Consider the following 20607-nt stretch of genomic DNA (forward strand, 5'->3'; position numbering starts at 1 on the left):
CGGTCTCGGTATCACTCACACCAGGTGTGACCGAAACTGTACTGCATGTGTGTGTGTGTGTGTGTGTCACTGCAAATGATCAAACCAACACTTTTCTTCATCTGCAGATTACAGATTTTTTATCAAACATACACAGAGACATATATCTGCTAATCTGCTAATGTGTTCAACAAACTACACATTCACTCCGGGCCGTCAAATGATAGTGAAAGAGATGCTGTCTCGCACATGGGGCTGAGCTGGTGTGTGGTCAGTGACATCATGGGACAGAAGCGCTTCCTCATTCCAGCTCGCTCACTGACACTTGGCCCCCTCACGGTTTCAAACACAGTTGGCTCAGTATCCCTTGACCTTCAACGACTTTATTTGAATTGTTGGTGAGCGTTTTAAACCCTGCAAGAGAAGTTCAGCACCGTGTTCACACCAAGGAAGTGACAATTGAGATGACACCTTTGATGTTTAAAGATGCTTTCTGGGTAAGTCTATTTTTGTGGTCTTGTGCTTTTTGCTGAAACTGTCCTTGTCAGAAACTGAGAGACCATTGCTACCTTTACTGTCATGCAACAATTTATCTTTAGGTTTTTTTTTTATATTGAATTCACAAGGTAAGTGAACTACAATCTAACTGATTTGTTAAACAGACAATCTAAAGTATGTGAAAAACAAACCGACACTTGGCTTGTGACACAGACTTCTGCCTCTGGTGTATATATATACAGTTCACTATATTTGAACTTGAAAGACAGTCATCTAGAGTCTTATAATTAGCCCACATGTGCACCACATTGATGTCACACAATGTTAACTGTGAATAGCAACAGTATTGTACGTGCATGATACAGTGCAGAGTTAAAATAAAAACGTTACTTTCAAATCGACACGTATCGTTTGAGGGAACTGGTGAGTTGTACAGTTGATAAATCCCACAAACTGTCTCTGTGCTACAAGACTTCCCTCTGTGTCAGAGTAACTGTAATGTGTCGAACTAGCGCTCTTCGCTTTTGCCTTATTTGACGTTCTGCTCCGCTGCTGTGGGCCAGATGAATTAAGCACTGGGTATGTCACATAGAAACTATTTTTTGCTCAGTGCTACTTCTGCAATTTTACCACATAGTGAGTCCAGGATTGACTCAAGGACGTGTTGCAATAGTCGTTGAGCCATTTCAGTGTTAATCTAAGGTTTTCTTCTGTGTTGTCTCAATACAGGGGTCTGAATTCAATTGTCACGCCGGGTATGACGCTCTGATCCAGAGGTTACGAGATGGACGGCAAATGTGCAAAGACGTGGAGGAGCTTTTAAAGATGAGGTAGCATCATGTCGGCGATTCACTGAAACCAAAACTGATCATTTAACTTGAGGATTTAGGAAGTTCCTCGAACCACATGTTCCTATGTTTTGTGATCGTTGTGTAATTAAAGCCATGACAAAATATGACAAATAGAAATTTAGCACATTTAGATTTTCCAAGCAATGACCAGCTCACAGCAGAAAGACAAAACCACTGTATCACCTTGAGATTATCATGAGACAACACAGGTTAAAATTACACGAGTACCAATTTTGACATGCAGTATTTGGACTTCACTTGTAGTATTTAATGCTACTTTATACTTTATAAATAACAAAACTTCAGAGGGAAACATTGAGTATCTTACACCACTACAATTATAGTTACACAGTTCTCTATAACCACTTGGCTAGTAGTCTATTATCTGAGTACAAGAATATAGTAAATAAGAATACAAGTTTTATGTAAGTTTGATTTAAAGATGTTACCACAACAAAAGATGTGTGAGGCCAATGAGGGACATCTTATCATTATGTTATCGCTACCAAATCAATCAGCAATGACCACAATAAAACAATAACGACGTTCTTGTTGCTAAACGATGAAGTCCCGTCGTAAAAAAAAAAAACAAAATATAAAAGACAGACTTCATGTGAAACTGCGTAGCTTCTTACTGTGAGCTTCAGCGGTAACTGGGTGGAAGGTGCTAGTGATGTTATCTGCAAGTGAAGACAAAACAGAGTGGCGCTTCTGTCTGTCTTTTGTTTGGACACAACAGTTCAGTTTTACCACTAAACACTGAAAGACAAACTGTGGGCGTCTGTTCCTGCTGCACAGGGCGCTGGCAGAGGAGAAGTATGGGAAGGAACTGGTCACTATTGCTCGCAAAGCTGGAGGACAGGTGGAGATCAGGTAAACGCAAAAATTCAAGGTCAATATTATGGACTGTAAACACATACTGTACACTTGTTATGACATATGAGTCAAAAAAAAAACCTCTGGTTTGAAAAAGGGTTAAAACATCAGTCAAGTGCCCCTGAGTCACATTGATTTTAGAGGAAACACACATTTATGTTTCTGTGTGGCAGAAAAAAAGAGAAGGGAGAGGCCGTGTGTGTGTGTGTGTGTGTGTGTGTGTGTGTGTGTGTGTGTGTGTGTGTGTGTATTTCAGTATACAGGTCATTATCTCTTGCCAGTTTCCTGCTCTGTGGTAAAAATAACGACTCACATTTTTCAGCAAATGTCAGAGAGGGTGATCTTGATGGTTCTTTGTCCAAACTGCTCTGTTGTAGCTGCTTAGTCACCATCAGCAGTCAGACAGATGAGCTGTACTGAGCTTTGTGACTGTGTTTTTTTTTTAGAAATGAATAGTAAGAAACACATGATGCTGAGCAAAGTTTATTTTAATCTTCTGCCTGTTTGTGCCCGGCAAAAAATGCCGATGGTCACCAAATTGCCTCCAATATTAAATATGCATTGTCTTTTTCAGCACCTTGAGAGCCTCCTTGGAACAACTGAAAACACGTAAGTTCATCTGTTCAAGCAAAGCGCTAAAATCTGCCGCTATATTTCTTATTACAAAGTGTACAATGATTCATTTTGCTGTTCATTTGGCCGCAGAAATCGAGAACATCGGGAACTTTCACATCCAAATGTCTGATAAATTGAAAGAGGAGGTGAAAAAGATTGAGACATTCCGAGAGCGGCAGAAAGAGCAGAGGAAGAAGGTACTGGGCAACTTGTGTTGCTTAACAACTGGCATATTGTGCACAAACAGAGGTGAAGTTTGACTGACATAATGTGAGATTTGATGGCTTGCTCTAACTTGAGGCACATAGAAATTATTCCTCTCCACCTGTTTGTGTCATACAGGCGCACAGGTGTGCCTGTTAAATCAGTGTCATGCAATACAAGAGCGCTGCAATCATTCCTATTTGTGAACAATACAATTTCTATTTCTACATTTTCAATTTCTTCTTCATAGATGTTGAATTATAGAAAAGTTGACTCAACCCTGTGATCATTTACGTAATTATGGTTCTTCACTTTCACATTTTTAGCTTGAAATCTGTTAATTTTGACCCTTCTGTCTCCCTGTATAGTTTCAAAGCATCATGGAGAAAGTCCAGAAGAAAAAGGTTTCATTGTACAAGAAGACCATGGAGGTAGGAAAACACCCGATTAAGTGTTTTACATTTAACAAAGACGTCACACATGAAGCATTTTTCTTATCGTAAAGAAATTGATTTGGTGGCATAATGCACACGGACATCATTGGTAGTAGCAGTTAAGGGCTACACAGCTCTTCCTGTTTTGGGTGGAACACTGTAGTTTCTGTGGTTTCTGTTTCTGTTTCTGACAGTCGAAGAAGAGCTATGAGCTGAGATGCAGGGAGGCGGACGAGGCAGAACAGGGGGCTGAGAAGGCGAGTGTTACATCGAAAAACCCTGACAAGGTGCAATAACTGAATAAGCTCCCAAACTGTAAACGTAATGCCAGGCTGGTTTGTGGTTTAAAGGGATTTAGATACAAACTTTCAGGGTATTTCTTTTAGACCCTGACCAGAACTTTTCCAGCCGATAGCAGGTCAACATTAGTGGTGTGAGTTTTCTGCAGCTGTGCACAGTGATGCAATGATGCAACACCTAGCAAGGAGGAATTTGAGAGTGTTCGTGTGCCGCCCTGGCGCCTGTCATCTCAAGTACTCTTCGGCAAATCCCTCAAATGACACCAATAAACTTTTTGTTTTTTCAGGAAAGTAACCTTCCCAACATGCCTAACATATTTTGTTTCTTCTGATGTGACAATGATGATGATTTAATGTGTTCAAGTCCCACCAGTTTGTGCTCAGAGCCTGTCACGATTGCCATGAACATCTTGTTTCCTGTGCAACATTTATTTCACAGGTTCGTCACAGGGCGAAGCACTGCAGACAGACAGCCAATGAAGCAGGTATGACCCAGAATCACCTTTCGTCTCTTGAATTTCTATTTTTAACCTGCATACAATTGATTTTAATGCATTTGTGTGGAGAAATTTGACATTTCTCAATAAATCAACCACTGATTATCTATGGACTCTTTATACATAGTCAGCTCTGCACATTTTTTGTATTTAACAAATTCAGATGTGTTAATTCCTGTGTGTCACTTCTAACCATAACCATCCATGACACACAGAGAAGCTGTACTTCACCAACACTGTTCAGCTAGAAAGTGTTCGCCAGGACTGGGAGGAAACACACAAAAGCACATGTGAGGTACTGTGGACCTGCCCTGCTCCCTCACACTGCCACAACCAGAACAATGATTTCTATTCACAGACTAAACCTCACACCACATCCCCTTAATCTGTGAAAAGTAGAATTCCTCTAACAACATCCTTCCTTCTGCTGACCAACGCATTTTATCATCATTTAACATCAAACCCACAATCACGGTGTACATGATAATGAGTATGTCAGCTGTTGCAATGCATTTAGATGATACAGCCGGTGCAGAGTAACAGAAAGGAATCAAGTCTGTGCAGATGCAATAGAAACCAGTGGTATGCGCGTGTTTCTCAGGTGTTCCAGCAGCTGGAGGGAGATCGCATCAGCATGCTCAGGTGTGCTCTCTGGGACCACTGCAATCATTTCTCCATGCAGTGTGTCAAAGATGATGAGGTGAGCTCACTTCCTCTTTATTTATATAGTTTCGAATGGACACAAACACAAGCTCACTCCAATCTCTCAAACGCTTGGTTTGAATCCTGTCGCCAGAAACAAGCACCAGAAATTTAGCTGTGAATTGGTTAGGGCACTATCTGGGTCATCAATGAAACAGACCAGTCATGTTTTTTCGTAATGTCACAGCTTTGACCGGAAAATATGCATTTGGAAGCAGTTATCCTTTCAAACGCATGTTTAACATTGTAAAATGGTTGATTTTATTTTGGAGCCTAAAATGATGGTCTTCCAGGAACCAATCATATCATAACATCTTAGCCTTTAGCTCTAACCACAGCTGTAGCAAAGTGCTGCGTATCCCGACCACAAGCATGGCTGTAAATATGTTGTCTTTCTTGAAAGCAGGCGAAGACACTGCATATCAGAACTTTGCCAGTCATTCAGTGGATGATTTAGTCAAAGCACCTTTCATACAGCCTACCTCACTTCCCCATTTATTGTTTGCAAGACTAACTGCAATTGAAGTGAAAGTCTCTCACGAAAGAAATGTTTGCACACTTGACCTTTTGAGTTTTACAGGAACAGTTCTGATTTCACAAGAATTGCCTCCCATTTTCTGACTGTTGTCCTGTTATTTTTAAATCAGCTTTACGAGGAGGTGAGGAAGCAGCTGGAACAGTGTGACATTGCAGCAGACAACAACTATTTCATAGAGACGAAAAGCACGGGATCGAGGCCTCCAGGTGAGCTGTCATGCTGGATAGTAATGAAGTTTTACAGGCTTGTCAAGTTGAGAAGTTGAGGAAAACTTGAGAAGTGAGGAAAAAGTGCAATTACTAATGAACCGGACTTAGAGTGCTACTTAACTACTAACCTTTCTCTCTCAGTTGACACACAGGCAGAAAGCAACACTTAATCTCACTTCTCAAATGAGCAGCTTCCCTTTTCCCCCCACAGAGCCCATACTGTTTGAGAGCTGTTACCAGGCGGAGACTTCCGGGAACAGCAATGGCCAAGCTCATTTCGCAGGAGGAGAAGACGACACGACGAGGAGGTGTGACACCATCCACCTTTGGAGGAGGAATCAGGAGTAGATGGCAATGTTTCTGTACAACCTGCCAGGTTACTGTGGCAGTAAGAAATTGCTCTCTCCTCCTGATTCATCTGCCTTCAGTATCTTCTTCTTCTTTTAACCAGAAAACACATCAGAAAGAAACATGTCCAGCTTTAGTCCCTTTTTTTGTTGATCGGAATATTTCTGGAAGACACTGTGTAAAAAAAAAATTCTCCTTACCTGGATCCCTCAGGTGCTGTGATCCTCTTCTTGCAAGTTCGATGACCCTCAATGTGGACAGTCTTCACAACTCCCAATCAGCACTGACATCTCCTGACGGTTGTAAGTACTGCATTCACTCTGTCGCTCTCTCTTACACTTAAAGTATGGTGGGGTGTAATTAACGCTTCAGCCTCTTTGTGCTCTTAGTGGATCTTTTTTCATTTAAAAATGGACTCACATATTTAAAATTATATATGGCCTTTTAGCAACCAATCGTACGGTTATATAAATTAAATAACAATATAACATTTTGCATTTGTACCTGCCAGCTATCACTCTGACTTCAGCTGAGGATTCAGATGGAGGATATGCACCCCTACCAGGCCTCCAGTATGAAGCACCACTGACCACAGTTTCATCTCATGAAGAAATCTTTGCTGTACTTTATGATTACTCTGCACAGGTAATGACTAAAAATGCATTATCTACTGTGTAAAAAAAAAGCAGGTTAGTGTCACCTAACAATTGTCTTATTCATATTGACTGGTCAGGAATTGGATGAACTGTCCGTCATCAGAGGGGACATGGTCCGAGTTTTGGTGCGAGGAGAAGATGGCTGGTGGACGGTGGAGAGGAACGGGCTGACTGGATTGGTGCCGGGAAACTTTTTGGGCCAAATCTGAACACACACACACACGCAATCAGGAAAATACATTCGGATACACGCAGACAAACCACAACACACACTATCGTCAGAAGCAAATGTATGTGCATGTGCTAAAAATAGAAGCGTGTATGCATCCTGTGTGAAACTTGCATAAGCCTCTTCAACCACACGTACACACACCTTTTATCAGGCTGTACATGGGTCTCTGAACCTGAATTGAAAATGTTGCATGCTTGAGTAGGCCATAAGTTATTTGAGCTTTGCTTTTACAGAAGTTTTGAACATGATCATCAGATACCCTTTTACAGTAATTACTTACACAGCAAAGCTTTCCAGAAAGATTTCTTAATCGATCAGTGAGGTTATTATTTATAAATGATTTATTAGTCCCGAAAAGATGTTGCATTGTAACGCTGCTACCTCATGTGTTGTACAGCTGGGATTATACATGTGCATTGGAGAACTATAAATCATCTGGTGTTGTGAATTTGATAGACTGTTTAGTCAATGTCATATTTTCAACGTGAGTGAAACAAGAATTGTACAAGTGCAAGCTAAGCTCTGCATGGTGGCAGTAACCAAACTTTTCTTTATCAACAATCTGAGCTGTGGTCATCAAATAAATAACTGATACATGGATTTATCTCCAATTTATAACAAAATGACTTTAGCACTGGGTTTGATTGATAAATTAGGAGTCACCATTAAATAAAGTGAAGAGTGTATGATTGAAACAGGGTACTCTGCATATTTTCCAGAAAAGTTAACCTCAATTAGGCTCTTCTCAGTTCAAGGACAGAAACTTCCAGGGGAAAAAAGGGACTGGAGTGCGCTGACAGACTTGTAGCTATACCACATGCACAATTGTTATCGGATACCAGATATACAATAACAACCTGTTGTAGGTAAAGAAATGTCTGCCTTATGTCTTCGTCCATTCTGACTCTGTTAGACAGACACAGACACTTTAACATTAGTGTAACACAGTCCCTTTTTTCCCCTTTGAAGTGTGCGTGATGTTAGTAACACCCAGCTCTACAAGAGCTCATGAGTGTCAACATTTCTTTAGACTGTTGCTGTTCATTATTTTAATAAATTAGACACTATGTGTCTCAAACAATAGGGCAGCTGTGCAAGAGGAAGATCCAAGAGTCGAGTTGGGAAAAGTGGCTTGTTGAGGTAGTGCCTGGTTTGGTTTTCTCTCAGGTTCTGTTTTTCATTTCACTGTGTTTTTGTTGTTTTGTTTTGTGTGTGTGAGAGCTAGATGATATAGGGTTACATGTTTATAAATTGATCTGTAATTTCAGTATGTCTTCTGTACATAATGTATTTTGTGTGACCTTGTGGATAGATCCGCAGCTACTGCATGGCGGTAGCAGCTAATGTAGAGCAATAACAAAAGATAACTTACTATGACTGAGGAAACAATTTTCACAAACGGTATTTGTTTATATTCATTTTTTCCAGCATCTGATGAAGTATGAAATAATTACCTCTGTATGTATAGTTGACCTGCTAATATATTTACTTAAATAAATAAACAACCATGTGGATGAAATTAAACATTCAAGTTAAAATTAGTTTATTGGTCTCCTGTCTGTTCTCAAGTGTATACACGATGTTTGTCATATTTGTGTGTAGTGGCACTAGCTAAATAACTAAGGATCAACTTAACAGCTCAAAAATATTAAAACGGTGCACAATTTCACAAAAATGTAGAAAATAATGTGTCATGATACTTATAGCAGGTTCATAACTAACAAAGTAAACAGAAGGGATTCTCTAACTGTAACAAACTGAATCTACACATACACAGGTCTTCAGGTAACACTGATAATAATCCTACTAACAGCAACTGGAGACTAAAAGGTTCATTCACAATTTATATATTGGCAATGCCTCAATACTGAAGCCTGATTCAGGGAACATCCACACCAAAACAGTGTACATTATTCACAACCTGAATATTTGTGAATATGAAGAACTCTTTCCACCAAACATGGCTCTTTGAGAGACCAAACACATAGCTGCTCAACAAACTAAAATGTAACGACTGAGATAAAAATACTGAACTTGTTCTGTCTATGGTAGAAAGTTTTTTTTCATTTTCACAAAGTCTGGTCAAACCAGGTTCTGGGAATAGTGTACGTGTTGTTTTTAGCATAGGTTTTCCGTTTTAACAACCAAGAAATATCTCCAGAGCTCCAGTCGTAGTGCAAACTAGCACACAAGGAAATACATTCCACACGCTCCCAAGCATAAAGTCACACATACTATGCTCCAGAGTACCTCACATCATCCTCACTGGGGATGAGCCCAAATTTTAAGAAGCCACAATTAAAAGGAAAAAAGATCTGCATCAACATCAATAATGTCAAATAGCCATATACAACTTTGGCTTCTGTAAATATTTCAGTATTGGTAAGAAAAAAAACATTTAAAGTAACAGTAACTTACAAAGCATGTCGATAAATAACTGGTTTCCCCTTGAAGCCCCCGCCCACCCAAACCACGTCTTCAGTGTTCGCTACTTTATCATGAATTGTGCAAGGTGTGCTTGAGCTTATATAACTACAGCTGAAATCTACTGTGGACATGTCCGGTGACGCTCCTTTTTTGATTTTCTGAGTGCTTGGTTTGGCTGGCTGCGTCCTTCATGCATAGCTGTTGGTTGTGACCAGCAGCTCGTACGCTGGGTCGTGACTCCTCCTGCACAGCACCACGCAGGCACAGAGCATGCCCAGCATCTGCAGGCGGACAGCAAAGGGAACAAAATAAACTCGAGTCCTTACAGTCTTCAGTAAACTTGGCAGGAAAATAATGTAAGTGTGAGTAAAAAGCAACAACTAACTAAATATAACTCTAAAACTATAGGAAATCACACTTTATAAGCAAATGATGCGTCATCTTTTCACACATAAGATGCATGGTGTATTTTAATGAGTGTGTTTGAATTTAACATCAAGTGATTGGCCATGCTGTCTTTGTCACTGCTTTGGGAGCAGGGGTTTCCTGGTAAACAGCTACCATGCTGAGCTGTTCGACACAGTAGCAATCCTTTGACACAATTAGGTCAGAGCTTCTGTCAGCTCGGTTTGTGCTGACAGAGATTACTGTAGCTTTGATCATGCTCCCAATGCCCATGCTTTTACTTGATTTAAATATAGTTATGTAATGGAAGTCTTTAATGTGTTTTTTTGCAGTGAGGTAGCTGTTTGCTGTGAATGAAGTAACCTCAGTGTTAACCACTCACAGAGGCTGATTCTTTGATTTAGAATTACTGTCACCTTTCCAACTCAAGATACAATCCTTGATTTTGATTATATCAAGGATAGAAAACGATATTTTGCAGTATAAAATGCAGCGTACTTGAGAAACAGACAGATTTATACAAGTCAAAAGCTCAGCTGTAATGTTTAAACCACTTATGATGAACCAGGAAATATCTCTGCAAATCTAATAAACATCTACAACACATAATTTGAGTTTTTTTACATTTGTGGCTACAGTAGGATGCTTAATTGGGCATTTGTTTAAAACCTGTCTGAACACTCATGTTGCTTGCACTGATGGACAGGTGACAATCCTTGTCCTTACCTGTATAGATGCAAAAGTGAGAGCAGCCCATATGACGTACATCATGATCTCCTTTAACTTCTTCACAACAAGAGCTTCACAACCCTAAGACAGAAAATACATGATATTTAAAGTTTCACGACATTTCTTCATAAACAAAAACACAGGTAATGATGTGCCATGGACAAAACAATATTTTCATCCATAACTCAAACTTTGTTCTGTGGTTTTATCTGAAATGCCACTTTGCTTGAGCATCCTGTCCGTACCTCTTGGTAGAGATCTCCTGGTCGAGTGAGAGTGCCGGTACAGTTAGTGATGCTGGGCTGACAGCAGCTGACTGGGACGCTGTTGTTCTTGGACTCTTTAAACCAGCGAGTGTTTCTCCAGTCAGAGTAGTTGTGAATGCCGCAACAGTGAAGCTAACAGAAGAAGAGAGAAGACTGGTGAGGGAAAATCTGCAGGGGCTGGAGTTATAAGTGTAATTTGCTTCACAACCTAAAATATCCATCCATCAAAACAACATAGGCACGAAAGAGACAATTTAGTGTCAGTTTAAACTTGAATTTTAAAAGAAAAAAAGAAAATAGTTAACACAACAGATTTTTCTCCTCACCTGCCTCTGCACATAGTCAATAGCGCGGCTGGGAGCATCAGTGTTGGTGCCGTTGTATTCGTTGTAAACCTTCTGGATGGAGTGATTCACTTCATCTTCTACCTGAAGCACAAACACAAGCAGCTGTTACGGTTCCTGTTCAGCAATTGCGCTTTGTTATTATATTTCATCTCTAAGGAACAGTTTCTCACATTATTATAAAAACTAATTCAGAATGTAGGCCCTTAGGTAACATTCTTGCCCTAAAGAGTTTGTAAATATGAGATAAGATGAAGAAAAGTGTTTACCTTTGCCCTGTATATGTAGCCAAGCACCACCACCACACACTCTGTTACAAACACCAGTAGGAGGATGGCAGCAAACTGAAATGACAACAAAGACACATTGTTCAGAGGCTCATTAGTAAGGTGAGTGAGAAAAAAAAAGATAGGAGCACAAGAACGACACAAAACCAAATTCAATTTGGGTGAAATGTTCCTTTAATGGCACTGCGAATCATTAGCAGTGTAAAATAATCTAACATAAACTGTTGCATGTATGTTCTGCCTCTGCGTTCAGTTGATTTTAAAGGTGCAAGTAAAATGTACTCACGGTTGCAAGACCACAGGAGCTTTCACGTATTGTTGCACAGCAGCCGATCAAGCCAATGATGAAGAGAAGAGTCCCGACTGCTATTATGATGATAGCAGGGATCAAAGTGTACACGTCCTCAAAGAAGTGGTCATAGTCGTCGTATGTGATGAACACATAGGCTCCAATGTAGCATAAAATTCCAGCAGCAGCCTGCAGAGGGAAACAGAGAGAGCGCCTATTTTTATTATCTGTTTTCTTCATCATGATAATTTCATTCAGTTGCTAAATAAATATTATAATGTACATTCTTTTTTAATTTTCTATGTTGTATGTGCATTAAGGGGTGTGCATCAAACATACACCGATCAGACACAACTTTAAAACCACTGAAACGTGAAGTGAATAACAGTGATCATTTCAGGACAATGCAATGTTCTGCTGGGAAACACGGGGTCCTGGCATTCATGGGGATGCCACTGCAGACCCACTTGAGGCCCAACCATTGATTGGACTTGGCTCTGACTCATCGAGACACTGACACAGGGATTTTGGGGGTGTCCTGTGGTGTCTGGCTCCAGGGCATTGGCAGTGAATCCTTTAAGTCCTGTCGGGCCTGTCACTTTCTTCAGGCCACTCCTGAGCAGTTTTTGCTAAGAGGCAGGGCACACTGTCCTGCCCAGAGGGCCACAGCCATCGGGTGTGCTGTTGCCATTACAACTGTACCGGATCTGCAACAGTGTTGGGGTGGGTGGTGTATGTCAAGTAGCGCTAGGGCTGCAGACTTAATCGCAAAATATCGAAATCGCAATATGACTTAAGTGCATTATCAAGAACTGCAATTATTTCATAAAGGTAAAATGAGTCACAAAACAGTGTTTTAATGAAATGTTGTGGTGCTGCAGAGATGCTCTGGCCTACAAAGCTTGTTCTCCAGATGTAATAAAACATATTTGTGTGGCAGGGACCAGGAGAAATGCCACATCATCATGAATTTACTAGTTTTTCAGTGACAATGAAAACTGTGCTGTCAAATTGAATTATATCGTTATCGCAATATCTATCAAGATAATCACAAAAACACTTTCTGACCATATCGTGCAGCCCTAAGTAGCATCCACATGGATGCCAGAACCTAAAGTTTCACAGCAGAACATTGCATTGTAACAAGATGATCAATGTTCATCACTTCACCGGTTAGTCCTTTTAATATTCTGCCTGATCAGTGTACACTGTGGTGTTGTGTAGGATTGAAAATTATTATACTTGCTGCACACTTTTGCACACCTTTCAACAAGAACCAAAAAAAGTAGATCACATCACTCCAGTTCTTAGATCTTTACACTGGCTTCCTGTCAAAGAATAGATTTCAAAATCCTGCTGTCTATGAACCATCAAGACCTTTGAGGTCGTCAGGTACAGGTCTGCTTTCAGTCCCTAGAGTCAAAACTAAACATGGAGAAACAGCATTCAGTTATTATGTCCTACATATCTGGAACAAACTCCAAGAAAAGTGCAGGTCTGCTCAAACTCTCACCTCTTTTAAATCAAGGCTGAAAAACCTTTTTGTTCATGTCTCTTTTAAACCTATTCTATTTCAGCTTATTTTCCTATATCATGACTTGTTTTAATGTATTTTAAATGCAATTTCCACTGTCTTTTAATGTAATTTGTATGCCCCTGAGTTGCCTTGTGTCTGAATTGTGCTATACAGATAAACTTGCATTGCCTTATATTGTCAATAATGTATGCAACTACAGTCAAGCAAATAAAAATCTGCATTTAAGATGACAGAAACAGTATAAATGCAAGAGATTACTAACTATATTTTGGTTAGTCTATGCTAAATATCACACATTAACAAATATGCTAATTTAGCTCCAGCTAAAGAATAACAAAGACTGGTGCAGTGTGATCAGGGCCACGTCTTCTCCATCCTGGAGATAGATGTTCTCCTTTATGCTCAACTATTCACAGCTCTGTTCATACTCAATACGTGTTTATCTTAATCCAACTCTGCTAGTCTGTTGAATTCACGACACAATCCAGCTCAAGCAGCACTGCAGCTTCACTCAGCAGCAGCAGCAGCAGCAGCTTCAGGACCTGGCAGCTGCTGCATAACGTCATAGCTACAACTTGTGGGCGGCAGCTACCGACACACTCCAGCTAGCTCCCCTCTCGTTATTGTTTCCCCAATGAGCATCCCCTTACAGTGAAAACAAAAGCGACTCAATGTCCGTGAATATTAAGGCTTAAAAAAAAAAACAGCGTCGCCGAGACCGCAGACTGCAGCGCATCTCTGGCGCAGTTTGCTAGCTTGCTAACGCTCTCCATCCCCTGGCCCTCACTGGGATGCTGCACATTGTTCAAACATCCTTCATCCGTTTTCTTACCCAAAATATGAGATTGAGAAAAACCAGGACGGTTTTGGAGGACGTAATTCCACACTGCCCCATGGTGTCGTGACGTCTAAAGTGAAAACTGCGACTATTATTATTAAAAAAAAAATACTGATGCACCTGCACCTTTTGCTGTTAAAATAATAAAATGGCTTCGGTGGTCCTGCCCCCACTGTGCGGATTCTTCTGGGCTCGACCAATCAAATCACCGCAAAAAAAAAAATAAAACGGCTGTCACGTGCTCCGATGACGTCACCATTCAAAACAAACTGTGATGGAGGGCGTTTGAGCGCTGAGCCCTGCAGCATCAGTACGTTACATAAAACCGTGACAAAATACTGTGCACAGAGACGCACCGCAGCACATGTTGCACTTAAATGCACTTGACCAAATAACAGACAGTGACAAAATATAATTTATGCTGTTCCCTTGATGTTTGATTTTTTTTCTCCTCCTCATATATCTACCATTATTTAGCCTTCTTACACAGATATGTTTGGATTGCTTCTATGTCATTAAACATAATGTATACAGGCAGTGTGATTTTGATTTTGAAGAAATGTAAATGTCCAATGTGAGTTTTACATTGCTCTTTTGATATTATAAAGTAAAAAAACAATATAGATAGATAGATAGATAGATAGATAGATAGATTGTTTAATATCCTTTTACACAAAAATGCGTTGCCACAGTCTCTACAGAGCCTCCACACACAGATACATAAATACAGTAAACCTTCATAGCACATATACATGAAAAACATCCGTACCTTGCCGCTTCTGCTGTATTGATTTTGATCATTTTTATTTAAAGGTCATCTGTACGAAAAGTCGATTTTTGAGTCTCATTCCCAACTTGTCAAATACCGACGCTTTGGGATTGTAGGACGGGTCGGCCAGCATCCCTATTACATATATATATATATATATATATATATATATGCGTCAGTATTTGAGAAGTTGGGAAACCCGAAGCGTCAGTGTTCGCCAAGTTGGGAATGAGACTCTAAGATCAGAGCAAAACTAGTGGATTGCTCTTCAAAACCTGTTGCCTACATTACCCACAATACAATACCCACAATTCAGCAACTCAGTGACATCACTCGAGGCAATTAATCAGATTACATGCCACTTCCTCAGGAGCCACAAAGGGCTTTATACTACTTTTTTTCACATATGCAGTTATACTCCACAAGACCAGTAAACACACTTTAATGTGTAAAATTGGTGGAGTTACACTTTAATATTTAGTTTTTTTTTAGTTTTACTTGTACACCACAGAATGAATTTAAACGTGTTAGACAGAGCGGGATGTAAAATGTCAAGCAGACACCAAATGTACTTAAGTACATCCAGTGCTGTCACAAACATTGAGTGTCAGTAGGCAGTAGACCTTCAATAGTTCAGCTCTGACATCCTGAGTACGAGTGCACAGCTTGTGGTGATGCTGCTTGACTGGGTTGTTTCAGGCTTTTATCGTTTTCTGCATTCGCAGCACCCGTCTTTTGAACACATAATGTAAGCCTGTTAAAAAAAAACACTGACAGGCTGCATCAGCACTGAGCTGTGCTTATGTGTGGTATGGGTTTTTATGCCAGAGGGTGGCAGCGTAGCATTGCTAGTTTTACACTGGCATCAAATGTGTGAGAGGAAGAGGCAGTTGGTAAAAACACCCTACAACCAGACTGTAATCCTCAAGCTGACTACATACATTTTTTAGATGTTCACTTACAGGTTTGAATAAATGAATAATATTCACACAGTTTCTTGGCAAAACTGAATGTAAGACACATGTGATATGCCCATATGTCTTTATTTAAACCCGTGAGACCTGTTTATCTCCTATCAGAGCAGGATTTATCGCTCAATTGAAAATTAGTGCCTTAAAGCCTTGTTTTTATTGGGTTAAAGCCCGACACATTTGTCTATGTCAGCTTTTGGTGATCAGACTGAGCAAGAGTGAAAACCGTATACAAATGCAAGAGGACGCCAAGGCTACTAGTGTTGACACAACATACATTTACACTGTGAATTATGCACCAGGGATACCTGTTGGCTATAAATTGACTCATTATTAAAGCAAAGCAATATATAACAAAGAAAGGGTGATGAAGACAAGATATAGTCCCAGAGGCATAAACATGTGCACACGGCTTTAGGTCACATGTTTCGACACTGTTAAAGTGTGTTCATAGCCTTGAAAAATCACATATTTCTGCACCATACGCTATCAAACGTGACAGCTGGTTGTTAAATATTGTGGTGAATTACATGAGTTAAGTCCAGAATGTGGTTTTACTTGCAGAACAAAGCAAAAAGGGCTTTGTTGAGTTTACACATTTTGCTCCTCTCATCCACGTCACATGAAAACATGACATTTATTTTCATACAAGTGAGTTCAAATTTCCAGTTCAATGTGGTAACAAAAAAGCAAATTGAGTGTGATGTCCTGCTGTCTGTTGTGTTTGTTCAAATTAAAATGTTCAATTAAAATGCAAATGGCTTGTAAAACACATTTACAACCAAAAGCTTTAATTAGCAAAAGACAAAACTGACCTAGAAACACCCTCACGGAAACAAATAAACTGTAAATCATGTTTCAAAACATGAGTTAATAGAGACATTACTGATCCATCACTACCATACACAACCCATATGGGGGATTTGTTTGAATTATTTTCAGTCACATCATAACAGAGAGTTTAGTGTCCATCTATAAATAGAACTAATTTCTAATTCAAATTTAAAAACAAAATATTAAAGGCTTCATTTTTAGATAAACCTCAGCTGCCTCAAAGATTAAAGTCTTTCTCTGACTGATACCAGCTTCCTCTCATTTGGTCAAATTGATGGAGATTTACTTTGAGGGAAATAAATTATAACATTTTTTGACTGGAGATTCACTTCAACCAACAAAAAAAGAACAAAAAAGAATTAAGAAAATCATAAGTGTGCAGGAAAAACATTTCCTCATCCTGGAGAATTTAAATTTATAATGATCTCCTCTTTGGCAAGCATCGAGTCTCCTGTGAATTCAGAGACTCGGAGCTGTTCACTTATGTAGGCTGACAGAACGAGGGATTACTAGATTAATCTGAACATATAAAGGACTGAAGCATTTATATGAGCAAACGTTCAAAGTAAGCAGAGGGCGCAGAGGTGCTAAATCTGAGCTCTCATTCCCACAGAATGGAGGATATTGCTTACGACAGGGGAGGTCTGTGCACGCTCAAATTGTGTGGAGACATCACCTTCTCATCAGTTAACACTCTGCAACATGTTTGGATCTGCAGTTTTAATTCATGAGAGGACGGTCATATTCTCTCTCTCTCTCACGCACACACACACAAACATTAATAACTATAGTATCAACACATTGAGCTGCACTGTGCAACAGATTAACACACAGTTGCCTGACATTTCAGATTAATTAACAGAAGACAGTGTTTGGAGAGGATTTTTTTGTCAACATTCAAATACCCACTGTCATATCTCATGTATCTGTGCTATCAGAGAATAAATAAGCTATGGCTGATCCATAATTACAATGTCCTGAATTTTAGCTCATAAAAACAGTTTTCGCTGCACAGACCCAGGAACAGTTTGTACTTTTAACCAAAAGTAACACAGTGATATGTTTTTTAAAGTACACACTCCTCATCAAACTTTCTGAATGCACACTTGAAGGCTGTTCTTTAGGGACTTAAATGTAACCTTTTGAGCTGGCTTATTTTACAAATCATACCCAATTTTCCGGCCTAGTAACCTACTTGTGTACAATGTTCTGCACCTGAAAGTTCCAGTATCTCAAGGCTGTTGTTTGGCAAAATAAAAGTACATGTATTTATGGACCAAAAAAGATTATTGTCCTCCCGCTGACCCAGCTGAAAAACTCTGATTGGATCTTTTTTGTGTGTGTGTTGTAATTTTATCAAGAGCAAATGTAGTTTATATATACGTTAGTAAAATTAGACGATGCAACAGTGTGAAGTTATCAACATAAATGTCTTTTTGTGTGACTTTGTTGACCCAATTCATAATAATAAAGGTAGACAAATTATTAGAAACACCTAATACAATGAAATACAGTTCAGCACGAACTACAGCCCCCAAAAATGACCATGAAGTTTCAATAGAGCTTCCTGAGGGGGGCCAGATTATTCCATTATTGTTGTTTTAAACTACACTAAAGCTCAGAGTACTGTGTGTCTTCTTTATTCTGAGTCACGTTTTAGGCCACAAGATATCCAGACTAACACAACTTTCATCTCCCTCTGGATTATAGTCTGTATGTTTCCACCCACCACCTTGGACAGGGAGCATGTTCCCCACCTTGAACATGGCGTTAAAACGACAGACAAGGCATTGTGGGAGGGTTATTGAAATAGACAACACATATAACCTACAAAAGACTAGCCCAAGGCAAACAGAATGGGCCATCTCACTTCACTTCACCACTATTGATCGAAAAGAACAGATCATCCCTGTATGCAAAGGACAGGAAGAGTACAAAAGGTAATATCGACTTCATGTAGAAATATTCAGAAAAAACTGGAAAATGTGATTTATATAAGCTGCCTACATTTGTTTTTATGTAAGTGTTATTTTGGAAAACGCCCTTTGGCACCAAAGCGAAAAGAAATCTCACTCATGCTGACAAATCAGTTGTTTATGTCGGGCCTATAAATAAGGGCTGTGAAGGTCACATGAACCAGACCCCTGTGGAGGAAACACAGAAGGGGGCAAACTCCAGATGAAAGTTTTCACATTGTAAAGCCTCAACCAGCATAAAGCTATAATTATAGAAACTATTCTCTGACTATTTTTCAACCTAAAGCGGTTTTAGACCTTGCATTTTTCAATAAAGTCTTTTCTGTGTTCTCCATAATCATGAACACACATTTCAGAAACAAACAGAAGAAGCCCAGAGGTGTTTGTCAAGTGACTGCTTCCCCATGCTGATGTTAATTGAGACATGATCTCAGTAAATCAAACTGTGATCTGCAATATGTCATAATTTATCGACCAAAGTCACAGCAGTGCAAATAATTATTTTATTCAATATAAATAACTTTAAACGACAAGACAGTGTGAAATATCATCATTAAAACAAATTAATAAGACATTTACGTGTATTGCAGATGGCACATGAGCTGTAGGCTATATGACAGTTACAGTAAATTACAATCATCATGAGCAGGAGACTGTAGACTAATTTATTTATTTATTTAAACCCTTGAGGTCAGATAAGCTCGGATCCGTGTAAATGCAGGCGTTCATCACTTTCGGCTCTGGATGTAGCTTTCTAAAATCTTCATCAACAAGTCCGCCTCCTGAAACAGAGAGCCCATAATGTCACAATACAGAACCATCACTCCAGTCACTTCTGTGTGTAAAAAAAAGAAAAAGGTTTGGTAAAGTCAGCTCACCTGATTTTTCGAGCGGCTCTCTTGTGTGTCCACCTGCGCTTGCAACGCCACCCGCAGGAACTCTTGGAAAAGCTCCCCGAGAGCGCTCTGCTCCGCAGGTAGGGTGACTTCCAGCGCATCACCGCCCTGTCCCTCGGCTGAAGGCAGCAGAGGGGGGTCCATCACGCTCTTCTTGCCCATGAAGTGTCCTGTCGGATGAAAGAGGGAAAAAAAGGCCCGTTAATATGAACCAGAAGTAGAGGAAAAACCTTTTAGGAGCGCAACAAATTAGACATCGTTTGGAGGCAGAAAATGTGATCATGTAAAAAATAAATTAATAAACGTAGAAAATATATTAAATTAAATCAAATTAATTAGATTTTATCCAATGCAAACACGACTGGTTCAAAGGTTTTTAGATCAGATGAAGATTCTTACCTGTAGCCCAAAGGTTGCCTCTTGGATTCACTTTAATTTTTGCAACTTTATTCCTAAGCTCAGTCAGGTCGAAACTGACTGCGGTGGTAAAAGACATGAAAGAAAAGAAGACGAGAGAAGTAAATAAGCCACACTGGCAAACATTATTCAGCGTGAACCCTCTCATCTCAGTGCGGAGTGGCGAGCTGTCCTCCAGGGCGCAAATGTTCCAAGTGTCTGATGTTGGTCGTGGGTTGCTCAGACGCTTTGCTCCAGCTTTTATAGGCTCTCCTGAGCGGGGTGGGCTCTGTTTGTGTTGCGTGTGCGTTTTATTCAGCCAGCTGCATACTCGGTCACTGACGAGGGTTTGGTTGGACCGCGCCTCTGGCTGTGCGTCTTTTACGCACCACACGATTCATCTTTGACTCAGGGCAAATGCGAATGTTTTCTGAAAAGAAAAAAAAACAGTCTTCCCACTCAGCTGATGAGCAACAATATATCAGTGCGCTAATGTTCAGTGGAGGCTGGTGAATTAAGGGTTGGTTTTATTTGCCCCTGTAAAGATTTAAAAGATATTCAGAAGTTTTTGAGGATGGGTACACTGCAGGTGCCCCCTTTTTTATTGAGAAGAAAATCCCTCAAACACATTCATTTTCTACTGTTTATTCTAAGCCAATCATATCTCATATTCTACAGCATGCAGTATATTATAGCCATTATTAA

At 39.8% G+C, this 20607-nt stretch overlaps 3 protein-coding genes across 5 annotated transcripts; 1 reads left to right on the plus strand and 2 right to left on the minus strand.

The window, feature by feature from the left end:
• The first annotated feature begins 350 nt into the window (after nt 1-350).
• On the plus strand, nt 351-8479 carry LOC311257647 (proline-serine-threonine phosphatase-interacting protein 1-like). 3 transcript variants are annotated; one of them, XM_084353395.1, is made up of 15 exons: nt 351-476; nt 1207-1307; nt 2127-2201; nt 2779-2813; nt 2910-3016; nt 3392-3454; nt 3652-3744; nt 4196-4241; nt 4469-4548; nt 4855-4953; nt 5603-5699; nt 5914-6010; nt 6264-6352; nt 6562-6695; nt 6784-8479. In XM_084353395.1, the coding sequence occupies exons 1-15, from the start codon at nt 444-446 to the stop codon at nt 6913-6915; spliced, it is 1281 nt and encodes a 426-aa protein (XP_084209521.1). In that variant the 5' UTR covers nt 351-443; the 3' UTR covers nt 6916-8479. The 3 variants fall into 3 exon arrangements, with proteins under 3 accessions (XP_084209521.1, XP_084209519.1, XP_084209520.1); XM_084353393.1 differs by having other exon boundaries at nt 2779-3016; XM_084353394.1 differs by having other exon boundaries at nt 2779-3016; nt 3652-3714.
• LOC311257656 (tetraspanin-3-like) lies at nt 8465-14234 on the minus strand. The gene is made up of 7 exons (XM_084353431.1): nt 14055-14234; nt 11683-11874; nt 11379-11453; nt 11092-11193; nt 10745-10897; nt 10497-10580; nt 8465-9646 (listed from the first exon to the last, which is right to left on the minus strand). The coding sequence occupies exons 1-7, from the start codon at nt 14115-14117 to the stop codon at nt 9554-9556; spliced, it is 762 nt and encodes a 253-aa protein (XP_084209557.1). The 5' UTR covers nt 14118-14234; the 3' UTR covers nt 8465-9553.
• Nucleotides 14235-19099: 4865 nt separating this feature from the next.
• On the minus strand, nt 19100-20145 carry nmbb (neuromedin Bb). Its single transcript, XM_084350113.1, has 3 exons — nt 19906-20145; nt 19489-19676; nt 19100-19392 (listed from the first exon to the last, which is right to left on the minus strand). Exons 1-3 carry the CDS (start codon nt 20069-20071, stop codon nt 19339-19341), a joined length of 408 nt encoding a protein of 135 aa, XP_084206239.1. The 5' UTR covers nt 20072-20145; the 3' UTR covers nt 19100-19338.
• Between the last annotated feature and the right edge of the window lie 462 nt (nt 20146-20607).

This window comes from Pagrus pagrus (assembly GCF_965226575.1).
Source record: "Pagrus pagrus genome assembly, chromosome: 1".
In the NCBI taxonomy this organism is placed as follows: domain Eukaryota; kingdom Metazoa; phylum Chordata; class Actinopteri; order Spariformes; family Sparidae; genus Pagrus; species Pagrus pagrus.